General features: G+C 40.3%; 2 protein-coding genes across 2 annotated transcripts; both read left to right on the forward strand.

Annotated features, from left to right (window-relative positions):
* Window positions 1–426: 426 nt before the first annotated feature.
* On the forward strand, window positions 427–6,475 carry LOC146518572 (inositol hexakisphosphate kinase 2-like). The gene is made up of 5 exons (XM_085159722.1): window positions 427–1,026; window positions 3,322–3,553; window positions 3,667–3,833; window positions 3,941–4,116; window positions 4,220–6,475. Exons 1-5 carry the CDS (start codon window positions 813–815, stop codon window positions 4,808–4,810), a joined length of 1,380 nt encoding a protein of 459 aa, XP_085015848.1. The 5' UTR covers window positions 427–812; the 3' UTR covers window positions 4,811–6,475.
* A 12,644-nt stretch (window positions 6,476–19,119) lies between these two features.
* sec61a1a (SEC61 translocon subunit alpha 1a) lies at window positions 19,120–25,899 on the forward strand. Its single transcript, XM_085159721.1, has 12 exons — window positions 19,120–19,237; window positions 19,883–19,950; window positions 20,074–20,139; window positions 20,409–20,487; window positions 20,571–20,702; window positions 20,810–20,919; window positions 22,084–22,237; window positions 22,383–22,543; window positions 22,663–22,860; window positions 23,249–23,440; window positions 23,532–23,608; window positions 24,813–25,899. Exons 1-12 carry the CDS (start codon window positions 19,231–19,233, stop codon window positions 24,997–24,999), a joined length of 1,431 nt encoding a protein of 476 aa, XP_085015847.1. The 5' UTR covers window positions 19,120–19,230; the 3' UTR covers window positions 25,000–25,899.
* The last annotated feature ends 1,778 nt before the right edge of the window (window positions 25,900–27,677 follow it).

Here is a 27,677-nt window from a genome sequence, read left to right on the forward strand (position 1 = left end):
ACACCTTTCACACCGTTGCCCTGATCAATGGGATGTGAAAAAGTCCCCCCGAAAAGAAAAAATAATCAAAGAGGTATAGTGTAAGAACAATTTGGATTTCCTGCTTGGTTTGGTGTTAAATTCACTGCTTATGTTCGGTGCAAATTAAAATAACAGTACTTGAAAACTGTAGCCGATCTCTAAAGCAAAAACATCGATGAAACCTTCAAGTACAGCAAACTTAAAAAAAATCTCCAGTGTTTTGTTTTGTATGAAGCATTTTTCATGTTCTACCCTCCCCCATGTTTTCTCTCCTTCCTCTTTGTTTGCTTGTTCCTCTCCTAGGTATCTCGTCTCCTCCCAGCGACAGCTGCGTGTTTCTGATTGGGTGATTCTGGAAGAGGGGTGGGGCTTGCTCACTGCTTTGCTGTTTTCTAGCAGGCGGATCAGCCCAGCTGTCAGTTTCGGTAACAGGAGGCGACGAGTGTGGTCGCTGCTTACGCTGCTTGAATTTCTTCAGGCAGCTTGTAGGAGCTTTATAATCATTTTTTTACTAAACGTACAAGCACAACGAACATACCGCTTAGTCGGCGAGCCTTATAATTTGCTCTCCGGGAAAGGAAACTAATCGGAATACGGGATTTCGTCGCTAGCGCCGTCTTTCCTGTTCAGCCCTTTGTTTTGTACTGCTTCGGTCAAGTGGGAGAGCAGCAGCGCCCCCCTGTGAGCGAACAGGAAACAGCCTGAGGATAGGGAGCCAAACGAGCGGCCGAGCCTCTTGCCTCCCGTACGACGTGGGCCCCCCCAGCTCAGCTGTCCGATGCGGGGTGAGGATGAGTCCCGCTCTGGAAGCCCTCATGCAGGCGGAAGGGACTCCTTATCCCGGAAAAGGGGTGATGCTTGAGCCGTTCGTGCACCAGGTGGGGGGCCACTCTTGTGTGCTACGGTTTGGGGAACAGACAATTTGCAAACCCCTCATCCCCCGAGAACACCAGTTCTATAAGAGTCTCCCACCAGAGATGAGGAAGTTCACCCCTCAATATAAAGGTGAGTCTGTGCATCCCAAATATGAACTATTGAGCTGCCCGTTAGAGCAGCATGCATCTTTTCATTTTCTCACCTCTGTGCATGCGTTGTATAAGAGTCTCATGGGTGCTTTTAATAGTGCATTGCAAAAAACAAAACCTCTATTACATGAAATTTTGTGCTTATTTGCCGCTGCAGTACCTTAAAGTGCATTGTGTACACAACAACACTACAGAATGTATGTTGAATATTTGTAAGCTGAATGCATTGGCTTCAAAATGACTCACGTTACATTGTCAGTCATGTTGGAGCCTTTGGCAGACACAGCTATCCGTTTTCTGGCATATCCCTCATGTGCAAGGCAGGGTTTCAAGTAGCGTCAAACCTAATGGCTTGACTTCCTGCCAAGAGAATGAGTAGCCAGAGTATCCAGAGGTCTTGACTGTGTGACGCTTTTAAGGCAGCTATAGTTTCAAGATGCGTATTAGAGGGCCACGGCAAATCTAAAATAACTGCGGCAGATCACCAGAGTAATAATTTACAAGTCATTTGAGGAGATTTCCAGGTCTGGTTTCAGGGAACGCACGCATAAAGACTCACACACACAGAGACCTGAAGCAGGAATGCTATGTTCCCTGGTTGCATTCAGGTCCACAGTCTCTCACAGTTTCCCCTACAGACAATTACACCTAGTACATGCTGATACGGAGATCTTCGGGCAGAGATCTTTTGACGTGATGTGTGGTAACTGAATCCACGGTCATGCAGCATGGGGCTATAAAAAGGTCCTGGATATGGAATGGGATGTGAGGAGCTGATAGTATAGTAGACGTCTGGGGCCTTCAAATGCTCAACCCCACTAGCATTTTCCAGTCTTACATTTCACATTATGATGAGAGACGGGGAAAGAGCTGTGTTCTTCTAAAGGAATGTAAGGTTCCTTATCCGCGATTGTTGTAGATAAATGTGTCTCAGCAGTATCTGATGATTTAGGGACATCTTACAGTGGAATACTGTATTAGAAACATTAAGACTTTTGAGCAGATGTAGATTAAATTTATAAATTAGGGATAACTTATGTTGTGTAGAGGATACTATATTGCAATTTAATGTCACGGCAGTGACCTGAAAAAAGATTGGACAGGAACGTTTGTACCTAATAAAATGATATTGATAGCGATAATAATGTCTAAGTCAGTTTAGCCCTACTGCTGTACTACAGTCGATTTGCGCAACTGGGATGCAATAATCGCGCACTTGATATACGTTTATCACAAATTTATGAGCCCTTTTATTGAAAGAAACTCGGAGTGACTCATAAGTTCCTTTGCTGGCTGCAGTGGTGTAATGACAGTGCAGTGCTGAGGCACACATTCCTTCAGAGGCGGGGCTTCCCGCAGACTGATGATGTCAGTGCGCATGACATAAGTCAAGCCTCCGCCTGCGTAGAAGGATGGCACCCATGATCCAGTGGCCTGCCATTTAACATCCAAATCCAGTGCCATGTTATTTGCATGGCTGTTTTTTGGGTTTTTTTTGGGTTTTTTTTGTCGTTGTTGTTTGTTTGTTTGTTTTTTGGTCATTGTAATAAACTGTCATTTAATTTTCTAATTCAGTGGCTGATTTGTAATGACTCCTACTGCTGCTTGGTTTTGGTATCATGTTTTGTGTCATGTAACTTGGATGTTACATCCAGATCTAAAACAGTTCCTCTTGAACTGTTTCAACCACATCCCCTCCCTCCTTCCTGTCTGTGGTTGATCTGTTTCGGCCTTTGCAGCTGTGATGTTTATTCTCAGTGCAACACCTCCCCCACCCTGCCTGCAATACGCAGGTCCTTGTAGGGAGTTTTATTTTGGGGGGGTGACCCCGGTGGCTTTTTGCGGGTCATGTCAGAAATTAGCATTGGCGTCAAAGTACACTGGGTTTCTTTTTTTCCCACTGAAGGCCTTCCAGAAACATCCATTAGTCCATGAGTTTATCAAATTGTGTTAATTATTACTAACTGAAGCCCTCAGAGCATAATGTGGTAGTGCATTTGAAATATGAACTATGTAGATATACTTGCTGCTTAATATCAGTATCTATATTCTTATCTGTGTGTCTGATTCATTATGATTTGACACTTTAAAACTCTATCATGGAGGACTGCTTTAACTACTACAGTGTTACATTTTCTATCTCTTTTACTCATTGTGGATCATATAGTTTTCTTTGTGTAGTTGCTTTTTCAAATTGTGAGAATTTGTAAATGTAACAAACATGAAGATAAAACCTCTCCTTCTATTTCTCTCTCACACACGCTCACTCTCTCAGGTGTAGTTTCAGTCAGTTTTGAAGAGGATGAGGAAGGGAATTTGTGCCTCATCGCCTACCCCCTCCACAGCGAATCAGGGGACCTGGAAAACAAAGATCCCTCAACAGACTGTGAGCCCAAGAGCAAGATGGTGAAGTGGAGCAACAAAAAGCAATCCCCTTTGGGCCCTGAGAATGACAACTATAGCAAAGACAGAGGTAGACACAGTCGTAAAGAAGACAAGATTATGAGGTAAGAGAGCACCTTTATTGTTTCACGGAAATAAGAGTCATGTTGAAGACGTGTATTGTTATGAAGCTCTGTAGCACTGAAGCTGATGTCTTTCTTCATTCTCTCCTCTGCAGTTATAATCGTGATGAGATGCAACAGCAACAGCAGGCAGAGGTACTTTACTTTAGCCTGGAAAAAGGCAATGTGGTGTCACAGATCAAACACAACCCCTGGAGTCTCAAATGTCACCAGCAGCACTTACAGAGGATGAAGGAGAATGCAAAGCACCGTAACCAATACAGTATCCTTTTACCACATGCTTGAAGATATGAGAATTCTCAGTGTCTGCTGAAGTGGCTGAAGTGTTCCCTTTTTTTTGCCATGTGATCCTTGACTCTCCCTTTACAGAATTTATCCTTTTGGAAAACCTTACATGGCGCTATAGAGTACCGTGTGTCTTAGACTTGAAGATGGGAACTCGTCAGCATGGAGATGATGCATCAGAGGAAAAGAAAGCCAATCAGATTCGAAAGTGTCAACAGAGCACATCTGCATCTATTGGGGTGCGACTTTGTGGCATGCAGGTAAAGTATATTTGTAAATGAAACCATATATGCATGTGTGTTCTTTTGTATTTACTTGTTTATGTGCCGCTGTAGTGCTTATGTTGCTGTGTGACCTTTGCAGGTGTACCAGTCAGAGCCAGGCCAGCTGATGTTCATGAATAAATACCATGGGCGAAAGCTGACTCTCGCAGGCTTCAAGGAGGCTCTCTACCAGTTTTTCCACAATGGGCATCGCTTGCGTCATGAGCTGCTGTCTCCAGTGTTGCGGAGACTTCGCGAAATGCAAGCTGCCCTCGAGGCCTGCGAGTCGTACCGCTTCTACTCTAGCTCCCTGCTCATCATCTATGATGGCGACCCTCCCAGGGTTCCCACTAGACCTAGACATAGAGGTGGGGAGGAAGGTGATGAGGATGAACCATCTGATGAGGAGGAGGAAGAAGGAGCCTTTGGTTTCCCTCGCTCCTCCTCTGCGGGTGTCGGCGCAGGTGTGTCCGGAGGGAGCAGCAACAGTGGCGGTAGTCGCTCATCCCACAGCGCAGGAGAGGCTAGTAGCCCTGTGGTGGATGTACGCATGATTGACTTTGCTCACACCACCTGTCGCCACTATGGAGAAGACAGCGTAGTGCACGAAGGCCAGGACAGTGGGTTCATCTTTGGCCTCCAGAACCTGATCACAATCATCTCTGAGCTCGAGGATCACAGTGCAGACTGAGGCTGGACTTTAGTCAGCATGGTCTAAATTTTAAGCGTGGGATGAGCTCACTGAGCTGAAACCCTGCTACCCCAAGATGCATTATCCCTATGCCTATGTAGGGGTCTGCTTGGTGGGAACGTTGGACGCCTCTGCGTGAGGGGATAGTTTCAGTGGTGGTACCTGTGGTCTCACTCACCTGCCAGAGGATTGGGCTGCCTGTGCCCTTTTTGCACTTTTCAGAGACTGCTCCTTTTTGGTTTTTTTGTAACACATGATAGGAGAAGTGTAGTATGAGAGAGGTCCTTCAACAGAGACTCCTGTAGCATCCTAGGGCTCTCTTCCCTCCTCTCGCCCCCTGGTACAGATACAGTTCTTTATTGTTAAGTTCTCTCTGAGAGAGAAAGCCTGAGGCAGAGAACATTGAAGCTGTAGGTAACTAGAAACCTGTCGTGGTGCTTTACCTGTGATACTTTTTTTTTTTCCTTGGGATGTCGCTTTGACTGCTGGTCCCCAACAGCACAACACAATCATGGGGAAGCTGATTGAACAAGCTGACCTTGGCTGGCTGGGTCAGCAGCCTTGTAGCAAATGAGAAGCTTGCATCAAATAAGGACATTTTGTGTCTATTAAGACCCTTATATGGTTTGTGTGTTCAAGTAAGCACTTGGATTTACACTTTTTGGTGGAAGAATATTATTTAGTTCAATAAGAAGGGATCTGCCTTTTTCAACAGTTGTTCCCCTGTACTTATTGCCTATAAACAAAAGACTTTTTGGAAAGGGAATATTAACCTTTTTTTCTGGTCATTATCTTTTTCCTCTTTTTCATTCCTGAAAATTTGACTTGACAAAGAGAATATATTGATAAAACACTAAAAAGACTATAGACTATTTATTTCAACGGATTGTTAGAAATGTAAACAAGTACATTCCATATTACCACTTTAAATGTTACGTCCTTCTTATACAGACTTGGATTTCTTTTGTTATTGGAAGAGCTCTCTTGTATAACTGTGTGTTAACAGTATCTTGAAAATAAAGGCATTCATTGAGATAAAATTTATTGTCTGTGGTTTGTGTTTATAGTATGTTTGGGGTTTGAATTTCAGAAACAAGTATGGGTTATGAAATAGATAGTGAGGATCCTAATGAGTACCAAAAACTGTGTACTTTTGACCAATAATAGTACTTCCAGTTTCCAGTTTTGATTTGGGAACACAGACACCCTCTGCCAATGTCAAGTTTAAATCTTTCCTTTTCGATAAAGGATGTGGTTAGAGCTGGATCAGGTGACCCTGAACTTAGTTACGCTGCAATAGGCCTTGGCTGCTGGTGACTTCCCAGGACACAATAAGGTTTTCTTCAGTCACCTCCTTTTACTCCATGTGTTTATACACTGCTGTGAATTTCATCACTAGTTATTATTAAACTCTGGCTCTCTTTCCTGAAGTCTGTCTTATGCTCTGTGTCCCTCCCCTGATCAGCAGATGGCTGCCTCTCCATGAGTCTGGTTCTGCCTGAGGTTTCTTCCTGTTAAAAGGGACTTTTTCCTTCTCACTGTTGCCAAGGCCTTTCTCATGGGGTGGTAGGGGTCATCTGATTGCTGGGTTTTCTGTGTATTACTCCACGGTGTTTACTGTACAGTTTTAATCACCTTGAAGTGACTATTGTGATTTGGCGCTATCAACAACCAAAAAAAAAAAAAAAAACCTGAAATGAAATTGTTTGTGTTGACTATCATCTGCATTTGAACTGGAGACATCATATTTAGATCACAAGTGAGGTCATCTGTGAGGTATTGGATATTTTCATAGTGCACTTAATGTTCCAGTGTGAATGAATCAAACTTGAAGCTGCACTTCAATACACCTAAGGCTGATGGCTGTCAAAGATTGAGAAAGAGGTGACTCATAATTATCAGTAAGAGTCATTTCCTGAACTGGAACTGCTAGAATGGGGAAAAGATCAAATATCACAATGCTGAAACTAGAGCTGCTGTAAAACTGTAAAATAAGGAATGCGTCTTTATTTTTTTTGCACCTGGTACTATGAGTTTTTCCATCCATCATCCATTGTTCATATTAGGCAGGTACAAACAATGCTTTCTTTTATGAAAGTAACATCTCTCCTTAATGCTGTATAGTACAAAAAGAAAGGAGTCATTGTTTCAAAGAAAAAACATGTTTTCATACTTGAAAGTGTAAACGTAACTAAAGGGCAGCGTTAATGTAGCATAAAAACATTAACCTTCACAAAGCAAACAGTTATTTTGAGTTGAGACCATGCTGACAAATGACAAACAGTTTTTGTGCGCAAGTTGAACTTCAAAGGATCATTTTTCCTAAGAGAGTTCACTAGAGGTGTGAAATTGTGAACATAGGATTGCTTTTTGACCACACAGAGACAAATGTTTATCTCTGAAGAAGTCTGGGATTTTATCAAAGCTCAATTTAGTTGTTAAGCTCGAATATAGGGAAAGATTAAACCACTCCTGCCTTAATCGTGATGTGATGAACCTCATTCTGATAAAGGTTTCAGCATAAAAACCATTACTATAGTACAAGTATGGAAATATCAGACACCCTTTCACTCTGTTTAGACAGAATTAATCTGTGGGGGTGGGCAATGATTTTTTCCAAGTGGCAATAAATAAAGCAAAATTGAGTTCAGCTTATTGGTGCAGCCCTCAACAACAAAGCTAAATTCTCATCTAGCTTCTTGGGAAAATTAATTGGCCACCCTGACACAGAAAGCTTCCCAGAGAACTGGCTTTGGGTTTTTCCTTTCCTTTCGCAAGTTTGCTTGGTACGGCATAAACACAAAGATTGCTTACGCTGCATGCGTCACTGTCGTTACAGAGTTCATTATTAAGCAGTTTAGTTGAGGTTTTTGGCACAGTTGCTCTTTGGCGGTGACATTGGTGACTGATCTGCACAAAGCTCAGATTACAAACTTCTATTCAATAACAGTTCCATAGTGATAAGCAGGAAGAATGAGAAGGTGTTAGGCAGCAGCTCAGATTAGTATTTTCTAACATACTGTATGTACCCTAAACTCCACAGTGAAATGTGTTGCCTGTTAAAGCTGGCAGCTTTGTAGTCTGCCTAATCAGCTTTCTTGTGCTGGAAAAGAGTGTGGAAAGCATGCCTAGAATTTTGACACACCTGCTGGAAGGGTGGAATGAAATGTGACAGAACAATAACTTTGTATAGACGTATAGCAGGTACTGGTTTTAACCTTGCAACAACCTGATGTGAAATGGGTGGAGAAAGTTAACACGAAGAGATGGTTTAATCTATTAGGATTTCTTATTTATCTTTCCATGTTGGAAAAGTAAATATGGTGAACAGGTTCTTCCATACTCGCGTTTGTGTGTGTGAAATAAGATGTGACTTTAAATTAGAATTAAGGTTGGAGAAGCCTGTGACCACAAACGAGGAACAGAAATACCTGCTGAGAGGAAGAAGTTCAAATTACAAGAGAAATGAAACAGAAAGTCAGTCATGCAAATCATCTGATGCCACGACCACTCAGCAAGCTTAGCTTCATTTACAACTGGTTGGACTCAAAGCCTCCAATTGACCCACATTATCCTACTTTGTGTGCAAAATTCCTCTCCCTTCTTCAGTTAGTTAAAATTCTGTTTATGGACAGAAATTCTAGGTGCAACCAAGGGGTGTGACAGTGTCTGGCCTTGGAGGCCTCAGGATCACCTCTCTGCTTTTTGCAGAAGATGTGGTTCTTTAGGCTTCATCAAGCAGTGGCCTCCAACTTGCAGTTTTTAGCTGAGTTTGAAGTTGTTACCACTAAACCGCAGTCCATAATGAATTTAAGTTGAGCTAATGATGTAGCATCCACGAGCAGCTATCCGTGCATGTATCTTTGTGCATGGTGCAACTGCAGTGCTCATGCACTGCAGTTGGCCAATTTCATGGCCAAAGCACTAGTTAGCAGTGAAGTTTCTCTCTTAGAAATGATCTGTTCACTAGAAAAATGGCAGCAGTGGAAGAAATAGCCAGAAATGGCTAGGAATGATTGAGGGCTGCATTGAGGGTGCATGTCAGGTTTTGGCATTAGTTGTGGTTTTGAGAAAGGTTTAACATAATGTATTAATCCCATATCAGCTGGAAAATGGTGGAGTGCCTACTCCAAATTAGAGAGGAATTTCTGTCCCAAGTGGAGAAGCTTCATTATTTGGGGTCTTGTTCAAGAGTGGGGGGAGAGTAGAGAAAGAGACTGATAAACGAATTGGTGTGGTGTCAACGGAAGCTGCCTGTTGTGGTAAAGAGAGAGTCAAGCATAAAAGCTCTCAGTTTACCACAGGCTTTACGTAATGACTGAATGAATGAGATCATAAATGCCAGCAGCAGAATTGGCCTTCCTCAGTAGGATGTTTGGGCTGAGCCTTAGAAGTTAAGCAAGGAGTATGGTCGTGAGGGGCTAATACTGCTCCATATCGAAAGAAACCAGTTGAGGTAGTTTTGGCATCTGACAGTGGCCCTTTTTGGGTTTCTTTAAGGTAAGGGGATTTGGCATATCCTACCTGGAGGAGATCTCAGGAAAGATCTAGGACACACTGGGAAGAGTCTGTCATTCGGCTGGCTTGGCAACAGTTTAGTGTCCCACTAGAAAGGTTCGACAAGCAGCAGAAGATGGATGGAAGGATGGATGGATTTCTTATCAACAATATATTGTTTTGACATTTGTTTTATCAGTTGACTTCTAATCTTTTGGCCCTGCCCACTATATTAGGGGATTCGGTTCAGTAAACATCAACTCAGGAAGGTAAACAGAGATGCAGTCAGTTCAGGGGCGATGATAGTAGGAGGCATGAGAGGAAAGAGATTATAATTTCCTCGTTTCAGATCTAAAAATAACTTCACATCCGCTGCTCACGTGCTGCCTGCTGCAAAACAGATTTGGATTAATGTTTTTCTCCTCATTGGAATATACTGCTGGTTGTTTATATGGGTTTTGTGATGAAGCTGAAAAAGCATATGTAATCAGCAAAGAGCTTTGATTGGATACTTTGATTTGCTATATTTTTTAACTTTTTGCATTTTGGGGATGAGTCAAACTGTTTTGCTGTGATGACATGACATGGAGCATGACATGGAAAGACACAAATTAGAAGCATAATACCAACAGCTTTGTAATAAATGTGATCAGGTTGAAGGTTACTAGATCAAAGTAGGCTAAGGCTATTCAGGCCAAGGATGTAGGAAAGCACTTGTTATTATGTAAGATATTGTATTATTAATCATACTCTAATAATGCATGAATGCAGCTCTCTTTGCATACGTGAAGATAAACACATAAGTGTTTGTGTTTATTTGGTGCAAGGAGAACTGCAGTGCATATCTGACAGCCCTGTATGTGCTATTACAGCCTTTACTGTTCAAGGGTTATAAATGTTCTTATCTGATTGCATGTCAGTCCAGCTCTGTGTGCTTGAATGACTTTGAAAGGCATTTTGTTGCAAACACTGTCAAAAGAAGTTGCTTCTCAGCAAAACAAACTACCAAAACTGGATTTGAATGCTATATGGCACATGCACTCTACTCCGCCCTCCAGCAAAAACAGAGAATAGTGTACTATTTCAAAAAAGCACAGAAATAAGCAGAAAAGCAGGATGGTGTCTTCAAACAGTGGACAGAGAAAGGTTTATTTGCCCCAGGTGCTATTTTACAAAATGATTAATGTATGAAACTTGAAAACCTTAAGATGAAATATGGCTTGGAGAACAAAGATTTCTTTACCTTTCAACGCTAATTTATCAGCAGTAAAGGCCAGCAGAGGATGAAGACCAAGCAAAGTAAACACACTGTTCTGGCCAATATTGTGAAGTCTGTTAAGCACCTGTGTCAGAAACATTTACAAATTAAGAAAAAGAATGAAACAGCATTTTATTTAATCCATCTCATTAACAGGGTCAATTTTCATGTTAATAGCAGCAATTATTGTTGAATAGAATTTTCATCTAAAAATCTTTTAATTGTTCACTGATACATTTTTCAAGAATTTGCTAAAACATACAATATAGATATTGGCCTGCAGTTGTAATTTTTTATCTCAATCACTTTGATGCAGTTCTCACATCTGGAACATATCTCTACACCCACAATAGCCTTTGTCTGTTTGTACATACTGCTATTGTTGCTATTGTTACTTTTTTTATTGTGCTGATCCATTTCTCATCTCAATTGCAATACTCATCAAAAAATTCTTTTTTTAATCAGTCAGAACTACATATCTTTCACTCATCTTAATACTCTCCAACATTTCATTAGTGTTTTCAATCAAATTAATTCGAACTTTGTTTCATCCATGTATGAAAGCATGAGACCAGTCACATACTGATGGTAGTATTTGCTTTCAGTCTTTCAACTGAAAGCAAATACACACATGTTCATGTCTTGTATCACATGTATATCATGGCACTCCGAATTATACACAAGCATGTACGTACATATGCGACTTTACTTGCTTGTGAGTGGAACAGTGCAGATTGCCAGTAAAACCGTGCAGAATAAAACCCCCATCATCTCTTAAAAAATCCACAGGGCACAAGAGCAGGACCCCCTTGATCAGTGTGCAAACACTGTTTAGCAGATTATACTTTGTTTCCAAAGTACTTTTTGTTTATCGATAGTGATTTGTACAGTGCTGCGAAATTCTTCAGTTTCCTGTGTTTACTGTATTGTACTGTGTTGTATGAACATTGAAGGGAAAATAAAATTGTTTTGTCCAAGTTATACATGTGATACTGAAATAAGCTTTTCTGGAAAATTCACTTTTAGACACAATAGCAGTCAACTATACTCCACATAAAAGAATAGTCAGATACAGCATGTATTCAAAGTAAATGAAAACTGCTAGTCATTATGACAAAACACTGAAACATTTTCAATCCCCTGCTTTATATAGGCTCAACGCAACTTGTCAATTTGGTGAGAATAAATCATTGGTTGACAAAAAAACAAAAAACCTTTATCTTGACATTGCATCTTCAATGTTGAAACTTCAAAATTAACATGAGCCAAAGCAACTGACAAAAACTGTTACAGCCTTTTGCAAGTTAACTGTTGCATATGTACTATGAGCTATTTTGGGAAATGCATCTTTAGTGCTGAGAACTTAAGAAATGTCCAAAGGCAATTTAGAAAATGGTAAATGCTGAGGAAGCAAAGTGTTTTACCACATTCAAAAGCACAAAATAAGTACAAATAAGATTGTCTCAACAGGCGCATGTGTTTTTTTTAATAAAAGAACTCAAACTGCTGTGGAAAACCACACACATGTCATATTTTTTCTGACATCACAGTATGTTATGCAACCCTCCTTGAACCGTACCTAACAGATAAGGCTTTGCCACCATTAGGAATAAAATTATGGTTGACTGTCAATTTATGATCCTATAAAGCTGAACACACTCTGCTCTGCCAGTTCTTGTCCCATTTTCATATCAAGCAAGTGGGGTCACAGTCACTTGATAGCTGTGCTATAACTCTGCTTGCTCTGGCTTATCACTTCTTTAACTTTTGGTCCTGGTTAATTAATAAACACTTGATGAAATGTATAACTTTATCCAAGCAGGTAGGCGGGTTGAAATGATCTCAAGGGTCGTGTAAGTCACAGTTTGTTAAGGAACTGAAGGACAAAGGAATGTCTGTGAGACTGAACAAAAATGGGACTGGGGTTGTGTGAGTCCTTATTTTCACAGACTGTTGTCTGTTCTCAGGGTTGTGTCAGGACATCAACATCAATTTGAACATTTATTTATATTACTTAATCCACAGTCTGTTGTCCGTGCAATTACTTTGTGCTGACTGTTTCTTATTCTAATGCAGACTACAGACTTAATGGATTGCCGATTAAAGCAGAAGTGAACATAGTGTGTAATGTGTCAGACCACCATTAACCTGTAGAAAGTCTATGGTATGGATTGTTTAAGTTTCTTAAATGAGTGCCATTTTTTCAAAATAAATTCCATCATTTGGTGTTTTGGCATCAGTACAGGAGGGCGCTGCTCATCTAAACTCATTTGTGGTGACCTTTTCTTGTAATAGAGGGCAGTGTATCCAAACTGCAAACTGCAACAGATGAGATCACTGTAACTTTTAGGGCTATACTAATCTGATATATCTAAATCTGGGTGTTTCTTTCAATTTGTTACTCATCTGTAACTTACAACTGTTAATAAACATGAAGTATTTTGTTCATAAATAATCTATAAGGCTTTATGTGGCATTTTATGTGGTATGGGACCTGTGTGTGGTTCCGACTACCTTTTGGCCTGATTTATTAGATGTAACTGTAGTTGACAAACTCAAACTTGCAGACATCCACTGTGAAGATGAATTTTCTTTATATGACGGCTGAAGCATGTCAAGATGTGATGTGGGGGCAAGACTGAGTGAATCCTTTATGTGCACTCTAAAACAGAAATCCTTTTTGTCAAGTAAAAAATAAACAAAAACAAAAACCCACGCAAAACCCTAATACTGTACAGGTACACTCATTCTCCCTGAAGCAAAAACCAAGTGGACTGTATGACTCTGTATGCTTAAAATATCCCGGACAAGATGAGACACGTACTAGAGAAGGCATTGAGTGTTCAACTCAATAATCTGGATTAAGCCTGATGACTACAGCCCCGTTAAAGATGATTAACTCCTGTGTGGTTATGTTCTGGATTGTCAGTTTCAACACATTCCCTGGTCAGTGGGACTGTTTTTGGTTTTCTGCTGGGTAACTCTTTCCATGGAATAACTGCATTTCTCATGGATGGATGGATTATAATGAATATAATGAGCAAGTATGTGGGTGGAGGAGGTGAAGGCAGGATGTTTCTATGATGAACACGCCCATACATTTACAGCATAATGATGTCAGCAAAAAACCTTTAAAGTATATATAAGTGAACTATGGCAATAGTTTCAAGGAGTATTGGCTGTCTTGATTTTAAAATCTTCTTCATTGCTTTTTTTTTTTTAAATTGTGCTTTTAAAAAACACGTTATATGTTCTGACCAGATAAATCAATTTTTCCTCAGTTGGTTGTCTTGTTTTTATCTCCAAGAGATTTAGATGTATCCTTACAGTATTATTAACATCCACAGTGGTTTTTTAGACACTTCATAATGATTTTTTTTTTTAATTAAAAAGTAACCTAAGCAGTTCTGCTCAGTGGCTGTCAAGGTCATGTTTATGTTCAGAGTAAAGATGTGGAAGAACCTTTGAACAGGTTACATAAGACAGCTACAATGAAGCTGAACTGAGTACAGCTGCTGTTTATTTGTTTATTTATAAGGAACCCCATTAGGTTCCACAACAGTGGTTGCTAGTCTTCCTGGGGCCCAAACTAATTTGTTTGAGATTACGAGGACAAAAGCAAAAAAAGAGAAAATACACAACAACTCTGTCCCCATTTTGTTGCACTGACATTTAAATGTGCCATTATTTACATAATTGCTAAATAAGACACCCAAAGACATATTTATATATCCTCCTTAAACTCTGTGATCTCTATTTGTAAAGTGAGTGTGACCAAACGGCAGCAGTAGGTGTTTCAGACACAAATTTCTTGTGTTATTGGCTCGATCACTAGGAAATTTTCTACAGATGTTCATGAGTCCCATGTTTTGTATCTTGCAGATTTTAGTGGACCAGAAAATTGACATACATAACAACAACTCCTGGACATTCCTGTTGCTTTGTGGATCATGTTTATCAGGTTTAACATGCAATTTCCCCACCATAACACAACATATAATAATGTGATGGCACTAAGTTAATGACAGTGTTTGACGCAAAACTATTTACAATCCTGTGCTTTGTTTTCAGTGATAATTATCATGGCATGCTAACACACTGAACTAAAAGTCAGCATCGTTTTTGTTGGTATTTAGCTCAAAGCACTGCTGTGTTTGCTGTGTTAACTGCATTGCTTCACAGAGCTTCTCATCTCCGTGTATAGCTCTTTAATCCTTTTAATTGGTTTTCAGAACTTCTCCAAGAATATGCTCTTTCTACCAGCTTTAATTATTTTTCGTCAACCCTCTTAAGACTAAGACTAAGAAATGTCCTTCAGAGAGGAGCTCTTTGGTCACTAGGGTTTATCTAGCCTGGAGTTTAGGGTCGAGGACATGGCGTTCTTCTGTGTGCTGGATCAGTGCAGTGGATTACAGGAACAATTTAAATCAACCAGTTATAACACACTGACATTAGCACCGGCTCTGTTGCAGTTACATTTTAAACAGACCTAGTGAAATACTATATGTTAGCAGTCTGTGGGTCACCAAGAGTTCAGATCAGCTGTTTGCCTGAGACAGGCCTGTTTATTCTGAGCAGTGAAGGCTTGGCTAACTTTAGAGCAAGTGGGTGAACCCAAATTTAAATCAGTATGTAGAGGATTTATAGCATAATAAACCAGTATGCTGGCTAAACAAGCTTCAACGAGTTCTCCTCAACAAGCTTCTCCTTACTGACAGACAATCCGTGGGGTACAGGCACAGAACATCAGCATGTGGCCTTATAAATCCCCTGGTGACTAACTCTATCTCTCTCACAGTCAGCTATTAGTGTGACCATCTGTTTTACACACACAAACACGCAAGTCAGTTCAAACACACACAAATTCATTTAAATTAGAGAAAAATGTGGATCTTTTGATGTCTGTATGCTGTGAGTGCCCTGGTTTTTGATGGCAGGTAAATTAATGTCTTGATGCATGCTCAACCATCCAGGTAAGTAAATCCCTAAAGGTTGATTCTGTTCATCTGGATGTAGCGTTTGCAGTGGGAGAAATGTTTCCCCAACCTTATAAACAGTACATTGCACAATGACTGAAACTAGCACCACTGAATGAACAATGGGCTGGGAGGTCAGTTCCTTGATCATGGAGATGAATTAACTGGCAGACTTGCATGAGAGGAGAGCGGACCTCCAGGAACAAAACAAGGAATGAGATGAATGTGAGACAAAAAGGAAGGAGAACAAACATTCACCAGTATCAGTCCAAGGAACTCAAAATTCCTTCATGCTCATATTTCAATGAAATCAAAGACTCTTGTGCAACACCAGCTGCCAAGGAACTTTTCTTTGCATGTGTTTTTGTTCAGCTTGAGTATGTGTGTTCACAGTGACCATGTCACAAGTCACGTTTACAATTCATATAATGTTTTGGGGCACTAGTTCAAAAATTTTTGTTCAAGACACTAATATCTTCTTTTTAGAATTAAATAAAATGTATGAATAATTCTGAGATCTGACAATGTACTATGATATTGTGTGCTACTCCTCAATGCTGAAAGAGCCAGTTGAGGTGGTTCACGTATTTGATTAGGGTACCTCCTGGGTGCCTCCTGGGTAAGGTGTCTTGGGCATGTCCTACTGGAAGGAGGCCCTAGTGCAGACCCAGGACACACACTGGAGAGATTATATTGCTTGGCAGGCCTGGGAACACCTCAGTGTCCCCCTGGATAAGCTAGAGGAGGTGGCTAAGGAGAGGGAGGTCTGGACCTCTCTGCTTAGCCTCTGCAACCCAGCCCCAAATAAATGAAACAGAAAATGGATGGATGGATCTGACAGTGTTACAGTATATAAAGGTCCTGGTCAAATCTTGCGTTTGTGAGAGGCAGCCAATCAGGAGAAAGTTGCAGGGAGGGTTGCCTCTCACTTAAAGTGAGAGTAGTTTTAGACAGTTGGTGTTAAGAGGCTGCATTAAAGCCCAGTCTAAGAATGGGGAATTGGTATAATAGGTCCTCTTTAAAACATACAGGGAACTGATCTGGAAAATGTGGAATTAAAAAAAGAAATGACTAGAAGAAACAAGAACATCCTCAAAGTTACTATGTGTTTCACCTCCATGTAGATCAAAATCTTGTTTGCGGTTGCAACAAATTGCCACTTTAATTACGTAATGTTGTTACCTTTAAATGCTATTTGTATCTAAACCAGGAGCATCAAATCAAAGCATAAATAGTGGAACCCTTGTATATGCTGACGTCATTGCACAGCACTAAAAAAGAAAGAGCAGATATATTAATCTTATTCATCATTGTTAATACTGATGCTGGCCTATTGTTTTGCCTTTACTGACAATATCAACTGCTCTGGTTATTCTGTAAACTCCTTTGTGTATATTATTTTGTCTTTGTTGACAGTGAAACTCAAAAGGAGCTGTACCACTTTCTTGACAACCCTGTATTGCCTGAGCTACATTTTTGCCTCTGGTCAGCGCTGCCCTCTGGTGGAGAAAGTCATGTTTCAGCAGTGGAGGAACAAGTAGTCAGGTCGATTTTAAGCAAAAATAGTAATATTTTATACAGTTTATGATGAAGTTAATGCTTGATATTGTAGTACTTTGTATTATATACCCTCAGAATAAAATAAGTCATTATGGAATAGCCTCTTTTGAGTGTTAAACTGCTAAATCGGACAGCAGCAGCAGCCGAAGCCTCGTGGTGCAGGAATATGAGATGAGGTGCACACTTAGGGCAGTGAACCCCAGGAAGGCCGCAGGTCCAGATGGGGTGACCAGAAGGGTTCTAAAAGAATGTGCAGACCAGTTGGCTGGGATTGTCACTAAGATCTTCAACACTTCCCTCTCCCAGTCCTGCATCCTAAAGTCAGCCACAATTGTCCCACTGCCAAAGCATACCAACATTAGCAGCCTCAACGACTACCGACCAGTTGCTCTAACCCCTGTTATAATGAAGTGCTTCAAGAAACTGGTCCGACATCACATCATGTCCTGCCTGCCACCCACACTCGACCCGCTCCAGTTCACATACAAAGCTAACAGACCAACTGAAGAGCTCCACACCACTATCTCTCACCTGGAACAACAAGGGCATTATGCCAGGCTGCTCTTTGTTGACTTTAGCTCTGCTTTAAATACGATACTCCCATACAGACTAATAGTTAAACTGCTGGATATTGGACTTCCTTCTACCACCTGCCGCTGGATCAGAGACTTCCTGTCAGACCGTGTACAGAGAGTTAGAGTGGGGTGTCATCTTTCCTCACCCCTCAGCCTTAACACCGGCTCTCCACAAGGCTGTGTACTGAGTCCTCTACTGTACACTCTGTACACACATGACTGTGTTAGTACCCACCAGGACAATGCAGTCATCAAGTTTGCAGATGATACCACCGTGGTGGGGCTCATCTCTGGGGGAGATGAGACGGCATACAGAGCTGAGGTTCAGAGGCTGACAGATTGGTGTGTAGACAACAACCTGGATCTCAATACCACCAAGACAGAAGAGCTGGTAGTCGACTTCAGAAGCAGGAAGTTTGAGCTGCAGCCTGTCAACATTAGCGGGGAGTTTGTGGAAAGGGTGTCCAGTTTCAAGTTCCTGGGTGTGCACATAGACACAGACCTCCAATGGAGCTCAAACACCTCTGCGGTTTTGAAGAAGGCCCAAAAGCAAGTCCACTTTCTGAGAATCCTCAGAAAAATAGACCTGAAGAAGGAGCTGCTGACTGTCTTCTACCGCTGCTCCACTGAATGTCTTTAACCAAAGAATCAAAAATGCAAAGGAAAGAGACAATGCAACTAGCATCTATTTAAAAAAATATTTTCTTCCTCATCACATCAAGATTTATTTCCTGAACTGAACTGTTACACGTGAAAATATGCATAAACATGCTTATTTATTCCCAATATTGTTGCAATTACTTACTGTCAGCAGATTAGACATGTCCAACTGGTTGGTTACAAGCCTGGCTGGTTATGCCAGCTAAAATCTGGCTTGAGTTTCCTAAAATTACTCTATCATAAGCACGGAGGAGAGGAAAAAGGTCAAAGCCAAGATGTTGTCTAACGTTGTTTTTTTTGTTGTTGTTGTTGTTGTAACGTTTTCAAACTTTTCCAACATCTCCACTAAAATGGCAATAAAATCTGACACGATTGTACACTTGTTACTTCAACCAAGATGCGGCACAGTGCGCCAGGTTACAAAAATCGAGAGGTGCAAGACTGCCCAGTGGACAGGACACAAGACGTGACATCAAAATCAGCGCGCATGGCACAGGCAACACGGCGAGCATAATGGCATCGTTATGCTCTTGAGTTGGAAGGCATACATTCATTTGACTGTAACTTTAACTGCAGTAGTAAGAGCTGAAAAATATTGTCCCTCTGTTTCTCTGGGACTGTCAGGCTCCGGAGTTGTTTGCTTTACACCAGTATGTCAAAAATTAAAGTAGGTCTATTAAAATGTAGCTTTTCATATTTGTCCTTCGTTTCTTTGTATTGCAACTGTGATATGTGATGTTCAGTTAAAAGGTCGCTGTCTCTTTAAATCGCTGGTCTTCGTGTCTGTAGTGATGACGTGTCTCCTTCTTTTCCTCCCGGTGGTTCAGTTACTCAGGCTCAAGCTGGTCTCATTTCCACTGTGAAGAACCGTATAAAGAGACCAGTTGGGACATCATGGGCAGTAAGTTTCACTTTGGCACATGATTTTTAAGACTGTGATCTGCAAAAAACGAGGAGCAAAACTGAAACAGTGTTTTATGTGTTTTTGACAACTTAGTTAGCTAACGGTAACTAGCAACTGGCATTGATCGCATGCAGCTAGCATTTAGTCGCTAGCTTCCTGGTTGATAAATGTTTTTTTCCCTGTTATAAAAATATTTCTAGTGAGAAGTAGTTGTAGGGTTTAGCTTAATAACTAGGTGATATTTTGGCAAACTAGTTTTCTAGTCTGTAGATATCCTTTAAAAGCGATACGGTGAGGGGCTTTATTTCGAGACCTTTACGCTAACGTGTTAGCCACTCATTCAAAGACATTGACAGTCTAGTGATGACGACGCATAAGACGCTCTGTTTTTTGTGAGTCCGCTGTTCCTGTTTCCTGCCTTGCATTACTAGAAACATGTAGGTTGTAGAGGTACTGTAAAGATCTGACATAACAACAGGAAACTGATTTTTTTTTTTTCTTCAAAGCTTTGCTTTACATCCAGGTACATTGTTGGTACATTCACATTTGTCTTTAAAGTCCGCCCCCCATTCATTACCACGTCCCGCTGATGATAACCAGATATAATCACCTTTTTACTCATGTTTGTTTGTTTGTTTTCAGTCAAATTCTTGGAGGTGATAAAGCCTTTCTGTGCTGTGCTGCCAGAGATCCAAAAACCCGAAAGAAAGGTATGTGTGTTTTCAAATACCTCCCCCTTGTTTTCATAGTTCTAAATAAGCTTTATAATGTGTATGCTTTTCTTTTTTTTACCCCCCTCCCCTCGTTTTAAACTTATTACATTTGCTCATTAGATCCAGTTCAGAGAGAAGGTGTTATGGACTGCTATCACTCTTTTCATCTTTCTGGTGTGCTGCCAGGTGAGTCTCACTGTTGATTAGTTTGTGTATTTACATCTTTATGATATTTTTAATTGGGGAAAAAACCTCAACAGCTTAAATAAGTTTGTAATAATTTATGCTAAGTTTTTTTTAATGTTATTATTACATTAAGTTGTCTGTTACAGGAATGTTTCTTACATAATAGTTAAAGTATCAAGCTGAAGCCAGTGAATTCAGGGGACACACAATTATAACACTTCATGCAGCCAATTAAGACTCAACTATAAATGCAATATGTTGCTTTTCAGATTCCCCTGTTTGGCATAATGTCCTCAGACTCTGCAGATCCTTTCTACTGGATGAGAGTCATTCTGGCCTCAAACAGAGGTATATACCTTTTAATATATTTGTGTATAAGTTAGATATATGTCTGCTGTTTTCTGGGGTCTAACTTGAACATTTTCTTCTAGGTACTTTGATGGAGCTGGGTATCTCGCCAATTGTCACCTCAGGCCTGATCATGCAGCTGCTTGCTGGAGCTAAGATCATTGAAGTTGGAGACACTCCAAAGGACAGAGCGCTTTTTAATGGAGCACAAAAATGTATGTAAACTCTGCTCAGGTGCTGGTTTTAAGTAGTTTAAAATTGCCTATCAAGACTTTAGGGTCTCTGACCTCTGATTTTTTTTATTTATTTATTTTTTCTTCAGTGTTTGGCATGATCATCACCATTGGCCAGGCTATTGTGTATGTGATGACTGGCATGTACGGAGATCCATCAGAGATGGGTGCAGGGATCTGTCTGCTGATCATCATTCAGGTGAGAACAGGATGAATATCTGCAAACATACCTGAACTGTGTAATGTCAGGACATGTATATAAATTAGCTATAAATTGTTTTATTAATTAATTATTAATTGTTTGGTTCCTCGGAGTTTCCAACAATGTTGTTTTTGTTTTTATCAACGTTATTATTACAGATATGTTTCTTACACTGGCATTACTGTTTATTCAATGTCATTCTTATTAAACTTAATGTTGACATCACAATTAAAGAAGTGCACAAGGCGCATTTCAGAGAGAGGTTTCATTAGTTACTCTGTCAAATACAGGGTAACTAAGTACAAGGTCTGGTTCAGCATTCATATTAGAGTTGTGTGATTAGTAGTTGATTATACAACAATACAAAATTCTAATCTCTTTACAAAAGGCTGAGGCAACAGAGATTTTCTTTTTCCAGCTTGTCTTTTCCCAAAGCCTTGCCTGCTACCTTTTCATAAACACTCAAAGAATACCAGTGAAAACACTTTGATTAAAATCAGCCTTTTTTAAATTGTTATTAGTTGGTAATTGTTTTAAACCTGTGAGTATAATTATACTCCTAATGAGATGTTACTTTCATACTCTAGAGAAACAGGAAAGCACCTTGAAATCAACCTAAAGCACACATACGCCGTACTTTCGAGTACTGAGATGATGCTACTGGTACTTTAAAGAAATCTTTGGGCTAGGAAACATAATTAAATTTCAGTTATTTTTGGCTTTATTTATCATTTAGGGTAACTGTTATACTCATTGATAACGTAACAACAGGTATAGATGCAGTAATTTTCAAAAAAATGAATCAACGGAAATCATTTCTTTTTCATTTATTCTGCTCAGCTCACAACCTGCTGGGGTTGTGAGCTGAGCAGTTTTGCTGTCACCACAGCTTCTTATAATCTTGTGAATGTGAGAACGAAGTGGAGTAAAATTTTTGAATTTATCCCATCTGCTGTCAGTATTTTTATTTATTTTTTTATTAATCATTCATTCCACAAGCCTACGTAATTTCTTAAGAAAAATATAGTTTATTTTTATTAATTTTAAATGTAAAAACAGAAGACATAATGTGTTTGTTGGAGTCGATACTCAAAACTTTGAAAAACATGGCGAATCTCCATAGAAATCTCATATGACTCGAACTGTTACGTTTCTCTCTAGCTGTTTGTGGCTGGGCTGATTGTGTTGCTGCTGGATGAGTTGCTCCAAAAGGGCTATGGTCTTGGTTCAGGCATTTCCTTGTTTATTGCTACCAACATCTGTGAAACTATTGTGTGGAAGGCCTTCAGTCCCACTACTGTGAACACTGGAAGAGGTAAGGAACCAATAATTGGTTTTTACAAAGTGATTTTTTTTTTTTTTTTTTAAATTAAGTAATAATTAAAAAAAAAAAACATGTTGCATCTTTGCAATCCAAAACAAGGTTTCTAATTTGAGAGGATTTTTTTCTGTGTTTCCAGGCACGGAGTTTGAGGGTGCGATCATCGCTCTTTTCCATTTGCTTGCCACAAGGACTGACAAAGTGCGTGCTCTGAGAGAGGCCTTCTACAGACAGAACCTGCCCAACCTCATGAACCTGATTGCTACAGTCTTTGTTTTTGCTGTAGTAATATACTTTCAGGTCGGTTGCGTTTCTTTTCTTTTGTCTGACTTCACACTAACCCACTTGAGATTTAAAATGTGTATTTAAAAATAAATAAATAAATAAAATCAGTGTGATGAATTAATCTCTTCTCACAGGGATTCAGGGTGGATCTGCCAATCAAGTCAGCTCGTTACCGTGGACAGTACAACACCTACCCCATCAAGCTCTTTTATACTTCCAACATTCCCATCATCCTGCAGTCTGCATTGGTCTCCAACTTGTATGTGATCTCCCAGATGCTCTCCACGCGCTTCAGTGGCAATTTCCTGGTTAATCTGCTCGGAACGTGGTCTGTGAGTACATGTTTGCGTTTTATAGATTCTTCAGTTCAGTTTGTTAGTGTGTTGACATGCAAAGTGCAAAAAGACCCAACAACCCAAAAATAAATGCCTCTGCTAATGGTTTGGCGATCCATCTTCTTTATAAAAACTACCTCCTCTTAAACAGTCAGGTTTTTTTTTTTTTTTGTGTAGTTTTTTTCCTAACTACACAAGCTGCATTTATGTAAGCTTACCATGACATTCACACCTGTGTGCCAGGACAAGCCTATTCTTTGATATTTTTGGTTATTGATAAAAGGGAACAAAATAAAATTGTGGAAAGGATGTACCGGAGTCTGACAACTCATTATCATGTTAACATTAGTGACTGATGGAGTACGTTTTGTTCCTGTTTTCCCAGGACGCATCGTCTGGTGGCCCGGCCCGTGCTTACCCAGTCGGGGGACTCTGTTACTACTTCTCTCCACCTGAATCATTTGGCTCTGTTCTGGAGGACCCAGTCCACGCAGTAATCTACATCGTCTTCATGCTTGGTTCATGTGCCTTTTTCTCCAAAACCTGGATTGAAGTATCAGGCTCCTCTGCAAAAGATGTAAGTTATTACTGTTTTCTAGTAGGTTGTGTTATGACATTGTTTCAAGAAAACTCGTTCTTAGAGCTCTATTCCATTTCCTGTCATGCAGGTTGCAAAACAGCTGAAGGAGCAGCAGATGGTGATGAGGGGACACAGAGAGACCTCAATGGTCCATGAGCTTAACAGGTAAAATACAAAATCTGTTACACCTGTTGACCTTGAACGTCTGTCTTTCACATGCTGTGGTGCAAATAAAAGGGACATCAGGTGTATTAGAGGGCTCTTTTCTCTTCACAGATGATCTTGCAGACACCATAATGTTTGCCACAGTGTTTACAAATGTATTTATACCTGTCACATGAGGTGAACTTCCTTCCTTTCATCACTGAAGAAAATAGGGCGCCAGTGGCGAACCTGCCAGCTCTGGTTTTCTCTGGGGGAATGCCAGTCAAACTGCATGGTGCCAGTCTGTTAGCACAGGTTCCACTAAAGGATTGCGGCCTTTGTGTAACACTTGTCGAGTCTGTATCTGACACTTTAATTGGAATAATGCACATGGAGGGTTGAGGGGTAGGTCATTTTGTAGGGCTCTGGCAGTGTTGGAGCAGATACAGCTCCTATTGCTGAATTGACGATCTTCTCCTACTATTTCCTCCACACTCTTGAGACTGTGGTAGGTGTAGCGGCTCTTTTTAATGTGCCATCCAGGAAGAGCTGGAACTTGAATTGTCTCATGTTGCCAGCAGTGAGCAAAAAAGACACTAGTAAAAAGTCTGTAGTCACCAAAACCTTTCACAATCATTCCCTTTTGGAGGAATTATTATTGTTGTGTCTCCAATGCATTTGTTGTCACTTTCATTTACACCACAGTAGATGAAATGAGTTCACAATGGCTTGTGCTTTCTAAATTGACGGGGTGATATTAAACTGTGATTGAGTATTCCCTTTCTTTCTTAAGAAAGTATATGGTAAATGGCCGTATATGGTAAATGGCCTGCATTTGTATAGCGCTTTTCTAGTCCTTTACACTACATTCAGTCATTCACCCATTCACACACACATTCACACACTGGCGATGGCAAGCTACATTGTAGCCTGGGGCGCACTGACAGAGGCGAGGCGGACACAGGCGCCACCGGGCCCTCTGACCACCACCAGTAGGCAAACATGGGGTTAGTATCTTGCCCAAGGATATTTGGCATGCAGCCAGGAGGCAGCCTGGGATCGAACCACCGATCTTCTGATTAGTGGCTGACCTGCTCTGCCACCTGAGCTACAGCCACCCTTGTGTATATGTATATGTGAATGCTATCATCCTTGCTACAGAGTGCATTTTCAAAAAAAAAACACAGGGTGTATAATTTCCTTAATTTCTCTGTTTTCATTTTAGATACATTCCCACTGCTGCTGCCTTCGGTGGACTGTGTATTGGTGGTTTGTCAGTGATGGCAGACTTCCTTGGAGCCATTGGCTCTGGCACTGGCATCCTGCTGGCCGTCACCATTATCTACCAGTACTTTGAAATATTTGTGAAAGAACAGAGTGAAGTAGGGAGCTTTGAAGGCCTATTCTTCTAGCCATCGTGCTCTTGCTTTTGACCCAACTTTTTTTAGCACCACAAAACCCGCGTTTATTTTACAGCCATGAGAAGCCCCTGCATCATCGGCACTGCAATTTTTTAGGACGTTTGAGGAACCTTCAGGAGTCTCAGCTGAAATCGGGTACTGTGAGGTGCTGGGACAATATGCTGACTCTTCACTCCATTTGTTTTCCCCACAGACCTTCCAAAATGATGCAAAGAAAGACATTTGGCTGTGCTTTATCCATGTTTCTACCTGATTAAACATGATTAAAGCTTCCTATATTCACCTATAGGCTTCTTGCAGGAGTCCCTCCCCCCCTTCTGGACTGACAATACTTTGGTATGCAGGCATACTTGATTTGGATGGTGACGGTCATCTGTCTTCAGTGTGCTTAGTGTTATCTCCTACTTTTACTTTCAGCTTTATTTTATTTTTTTAGTTAACTTGCCAGTCAGTTAATGGTGTAAACCAGGAGGTGAACTATCAGAGTCGAGGAGTGAATATGCTTCTGATCGGGACACTGCACTGAAGCGTTTATTGGGTCAGGGTCCTCTGAGAAGAAGAGATGGAGCTCACATTGGGTTCCAACCTCTGGGAAATATTCAAAACTCATTTTTAATTTAAGGCATTCCCAGGGAGCTTCAGTATTAAATGACAGCTTTCATTGACTCTTGTTACCCACACCATGCAGTCTTATGTCTTGTTTTGTTTTTAGTTGTCTGCTTTGTGTACTTTCAATAATAACTTTTCCAAACAGACTGTACATAGGCCATATATTAAATAACTTGAATTTGTCTTAAGTGTAAGATAAAGTCTTTGAATATGTAAAAATAATTGCATTTCAGAACAAACTTGTACAAAAAACATTCTCAATAAAAAAAATTTGTGGAAAAAGACTGACTTTTAACTATTTGCTTGGAATGTCCTTTTTACACATGCAGGTGAATCTGGGGAGGTTTTTGTGATGTTTATGTCACCACAATGTTGTGGATTTAGTTCCCATATTTTGATGTATTTGTTAACAAATGATGGCTTTACTGTCTGGTGGTTTACAATCAGCCCGCAGGACCCTGTCAGAATTAAACTTGTGGTTTCAGTTTGAGTTTCTGGTCTTTGCACATAAACCGCCAAAGTATTACACAAAGAGGAAAACAGACAGTATAAAAACATGATGAAATAATGTGGTTTTGTCAGAGAATAATACTAAGTAGGACTGTTTGGGCAGTCTCATTGTGAGGGGCCGTGGCTTAGCTGCAGGGGAAGGCTGACCAACACAGGTTCCATTTCCATTGTATAATCACGCCTTTCGAGTAGGATGACAGCAGAGCTGGGTATGCTACATTGGAGAAAGGACTCACTGAAAACAGTATAAATAAACATTTGAGTGCCTGCAAAGCTTTACATCGCACTCATCTACATCTTACAAATATCAAACAAAAATATCACACACAAGGTTTTTTTTGAAAGTGTGTTTCCATAAGAATTGATTATAGTTGTCATTAAATTAAGAAACTTGAACTAATCCTGCTTTAGCATAACAGTGGTTTAAGGAAAATGACGTTATCTCGGGTTTGGGTCGCTAAATTACTGAAGGCAATGTTCAAATGACTACGCACCAACCTCATTGGACCAACATGCCATTTTCAAAGTCATTTTCATCACAGTTCTTCTCCATTTCGATACTTGGTTTGAACGTCTGCATGTCATCTTGACCTTCCACCTTCTCTCCAGTTCTTCTAATGTTTCCTGGTTTTCCTTTTGCTTTTCTCGCAGGGCTTTGTTTTTCTCCTGCAGTTCTTTGTTTGCCTCATGCATGTCCTTGTTTCTTTGTTGTCATTTGTGATGGATGGCTTTTAACTCTTCATGTCTCTTCTGTAGTTCTTGAAATAAAGACTGCACGTCTTTGAGATTTTTCTCCTGTCGTTGCTTTTGCTCTTGCATTTTGGTGTTTGCGTAATGGACTTTGTTGTAGAGTGCTTGTAATTGGGTGTTTTTGGTCACCACTTCTTGGATTTGGCTCTATTTCTCTGCATATTTTCTCAAGCTGTTCTTTCTCTTCCTTGAGTTCAGTGTTTTTGTCCTTTACTTTATTAATACTCACAACTCTGTATTTTATGTTTCAAAGTCTTAAAGAATATACTGCATCTCTCTCTGGGTTTCTGGAGTTTTTCCTTCTCTTTTAGCAGGTCTGAATTTTCTTTGAGTTCTTTATCGAATATTTCTTGTAATGCTTCCATTTTCTCTGTGTCTTTGAGTTTGCACTGCATCTGTTGGTGAACTGCTTCCTGTTGTTCCTTCTCTTAAAGCATTTGCATATTTCTTTGGAGTGCTTTATCGAACACGCAAACCTTCATTATTTTTCTCTGATACTTGAAGTTGGCACACAGTCTCTTGGTGTATAGCTCCTGTTTCTCTTTTCTCTTTAAGCATTTCAGTATTCAGTATTAATTCTCATTGCTTAGTAAAACATTATGTGTAAACCTTCCATGTCTTGAAGTTTGCCCTGTATTTGTTTGCACATTGCTTCATTTGATTTGTCTTTCAACATTTCTGTGTTTTGTCTCAGTGCTTCATTAAACATTGCGTGTAAGCCTTCATTATTTTTTTCCGTGATGTGAAGCTTGTACAGCATCTGATGATGTAATGCTTCCATGGTTTGGAGCCTGCACAGC

Source organism: Neolamprologus multifasciatus, chromosome 5, assembly GCF_963576455.1.
Source record: "Neolamprologus multifasciatus chromosome 5, fNeoMul1.2, whole genome shotgun sequence".
NCBI lineage: Eukaryota > Metazoa > Chordata > Actinopteri > Cichliformes > Cichlidae > Neolamprologus > Neolamprologus multifasciatus.

Bases quoted from the DNA above. Each gene is read 5' to 3' on its own strand.
- sec61a1a (XM_085159721.1), top strand. The intron at 22,238-22,382 runs GTAAGGAACCAA...CTGTGTTTCCAG, and splicing joins TACTGTGAACACTGGAAGAG to GCACGGAGTTTGAGGGTGCG. The intron at 23,441-23,531 runs GTAAGTTATTAC...CCTGTCATGCAG, and splicing joins CAGGCTCCTCTGCAAAAGAT to GTTGCAAAACAGCTGAAGGA.
- LOC146518572 (XM_085159722.1), top strand. From the start codon at position 813: ATGAGTCCCGCTCTGGAAGCCCTCATGCAGGCGGAAGGGACTCCTTAT. The intron at 3,834-3,940 runs GTATCCTTTTAC...CTCCCTTTACAG, and splicing joins AAAGCACCGTAACCAATACA to AATTTATCCTTTTGGAAAAC. The intron at 4,117-4,219 runs GTAAAGTATATT...TGACCTTTGCAG, and splicing joins TGCGACTTTGTGGCATGCAG to GTGTACCAGTCAGAGCCAGG.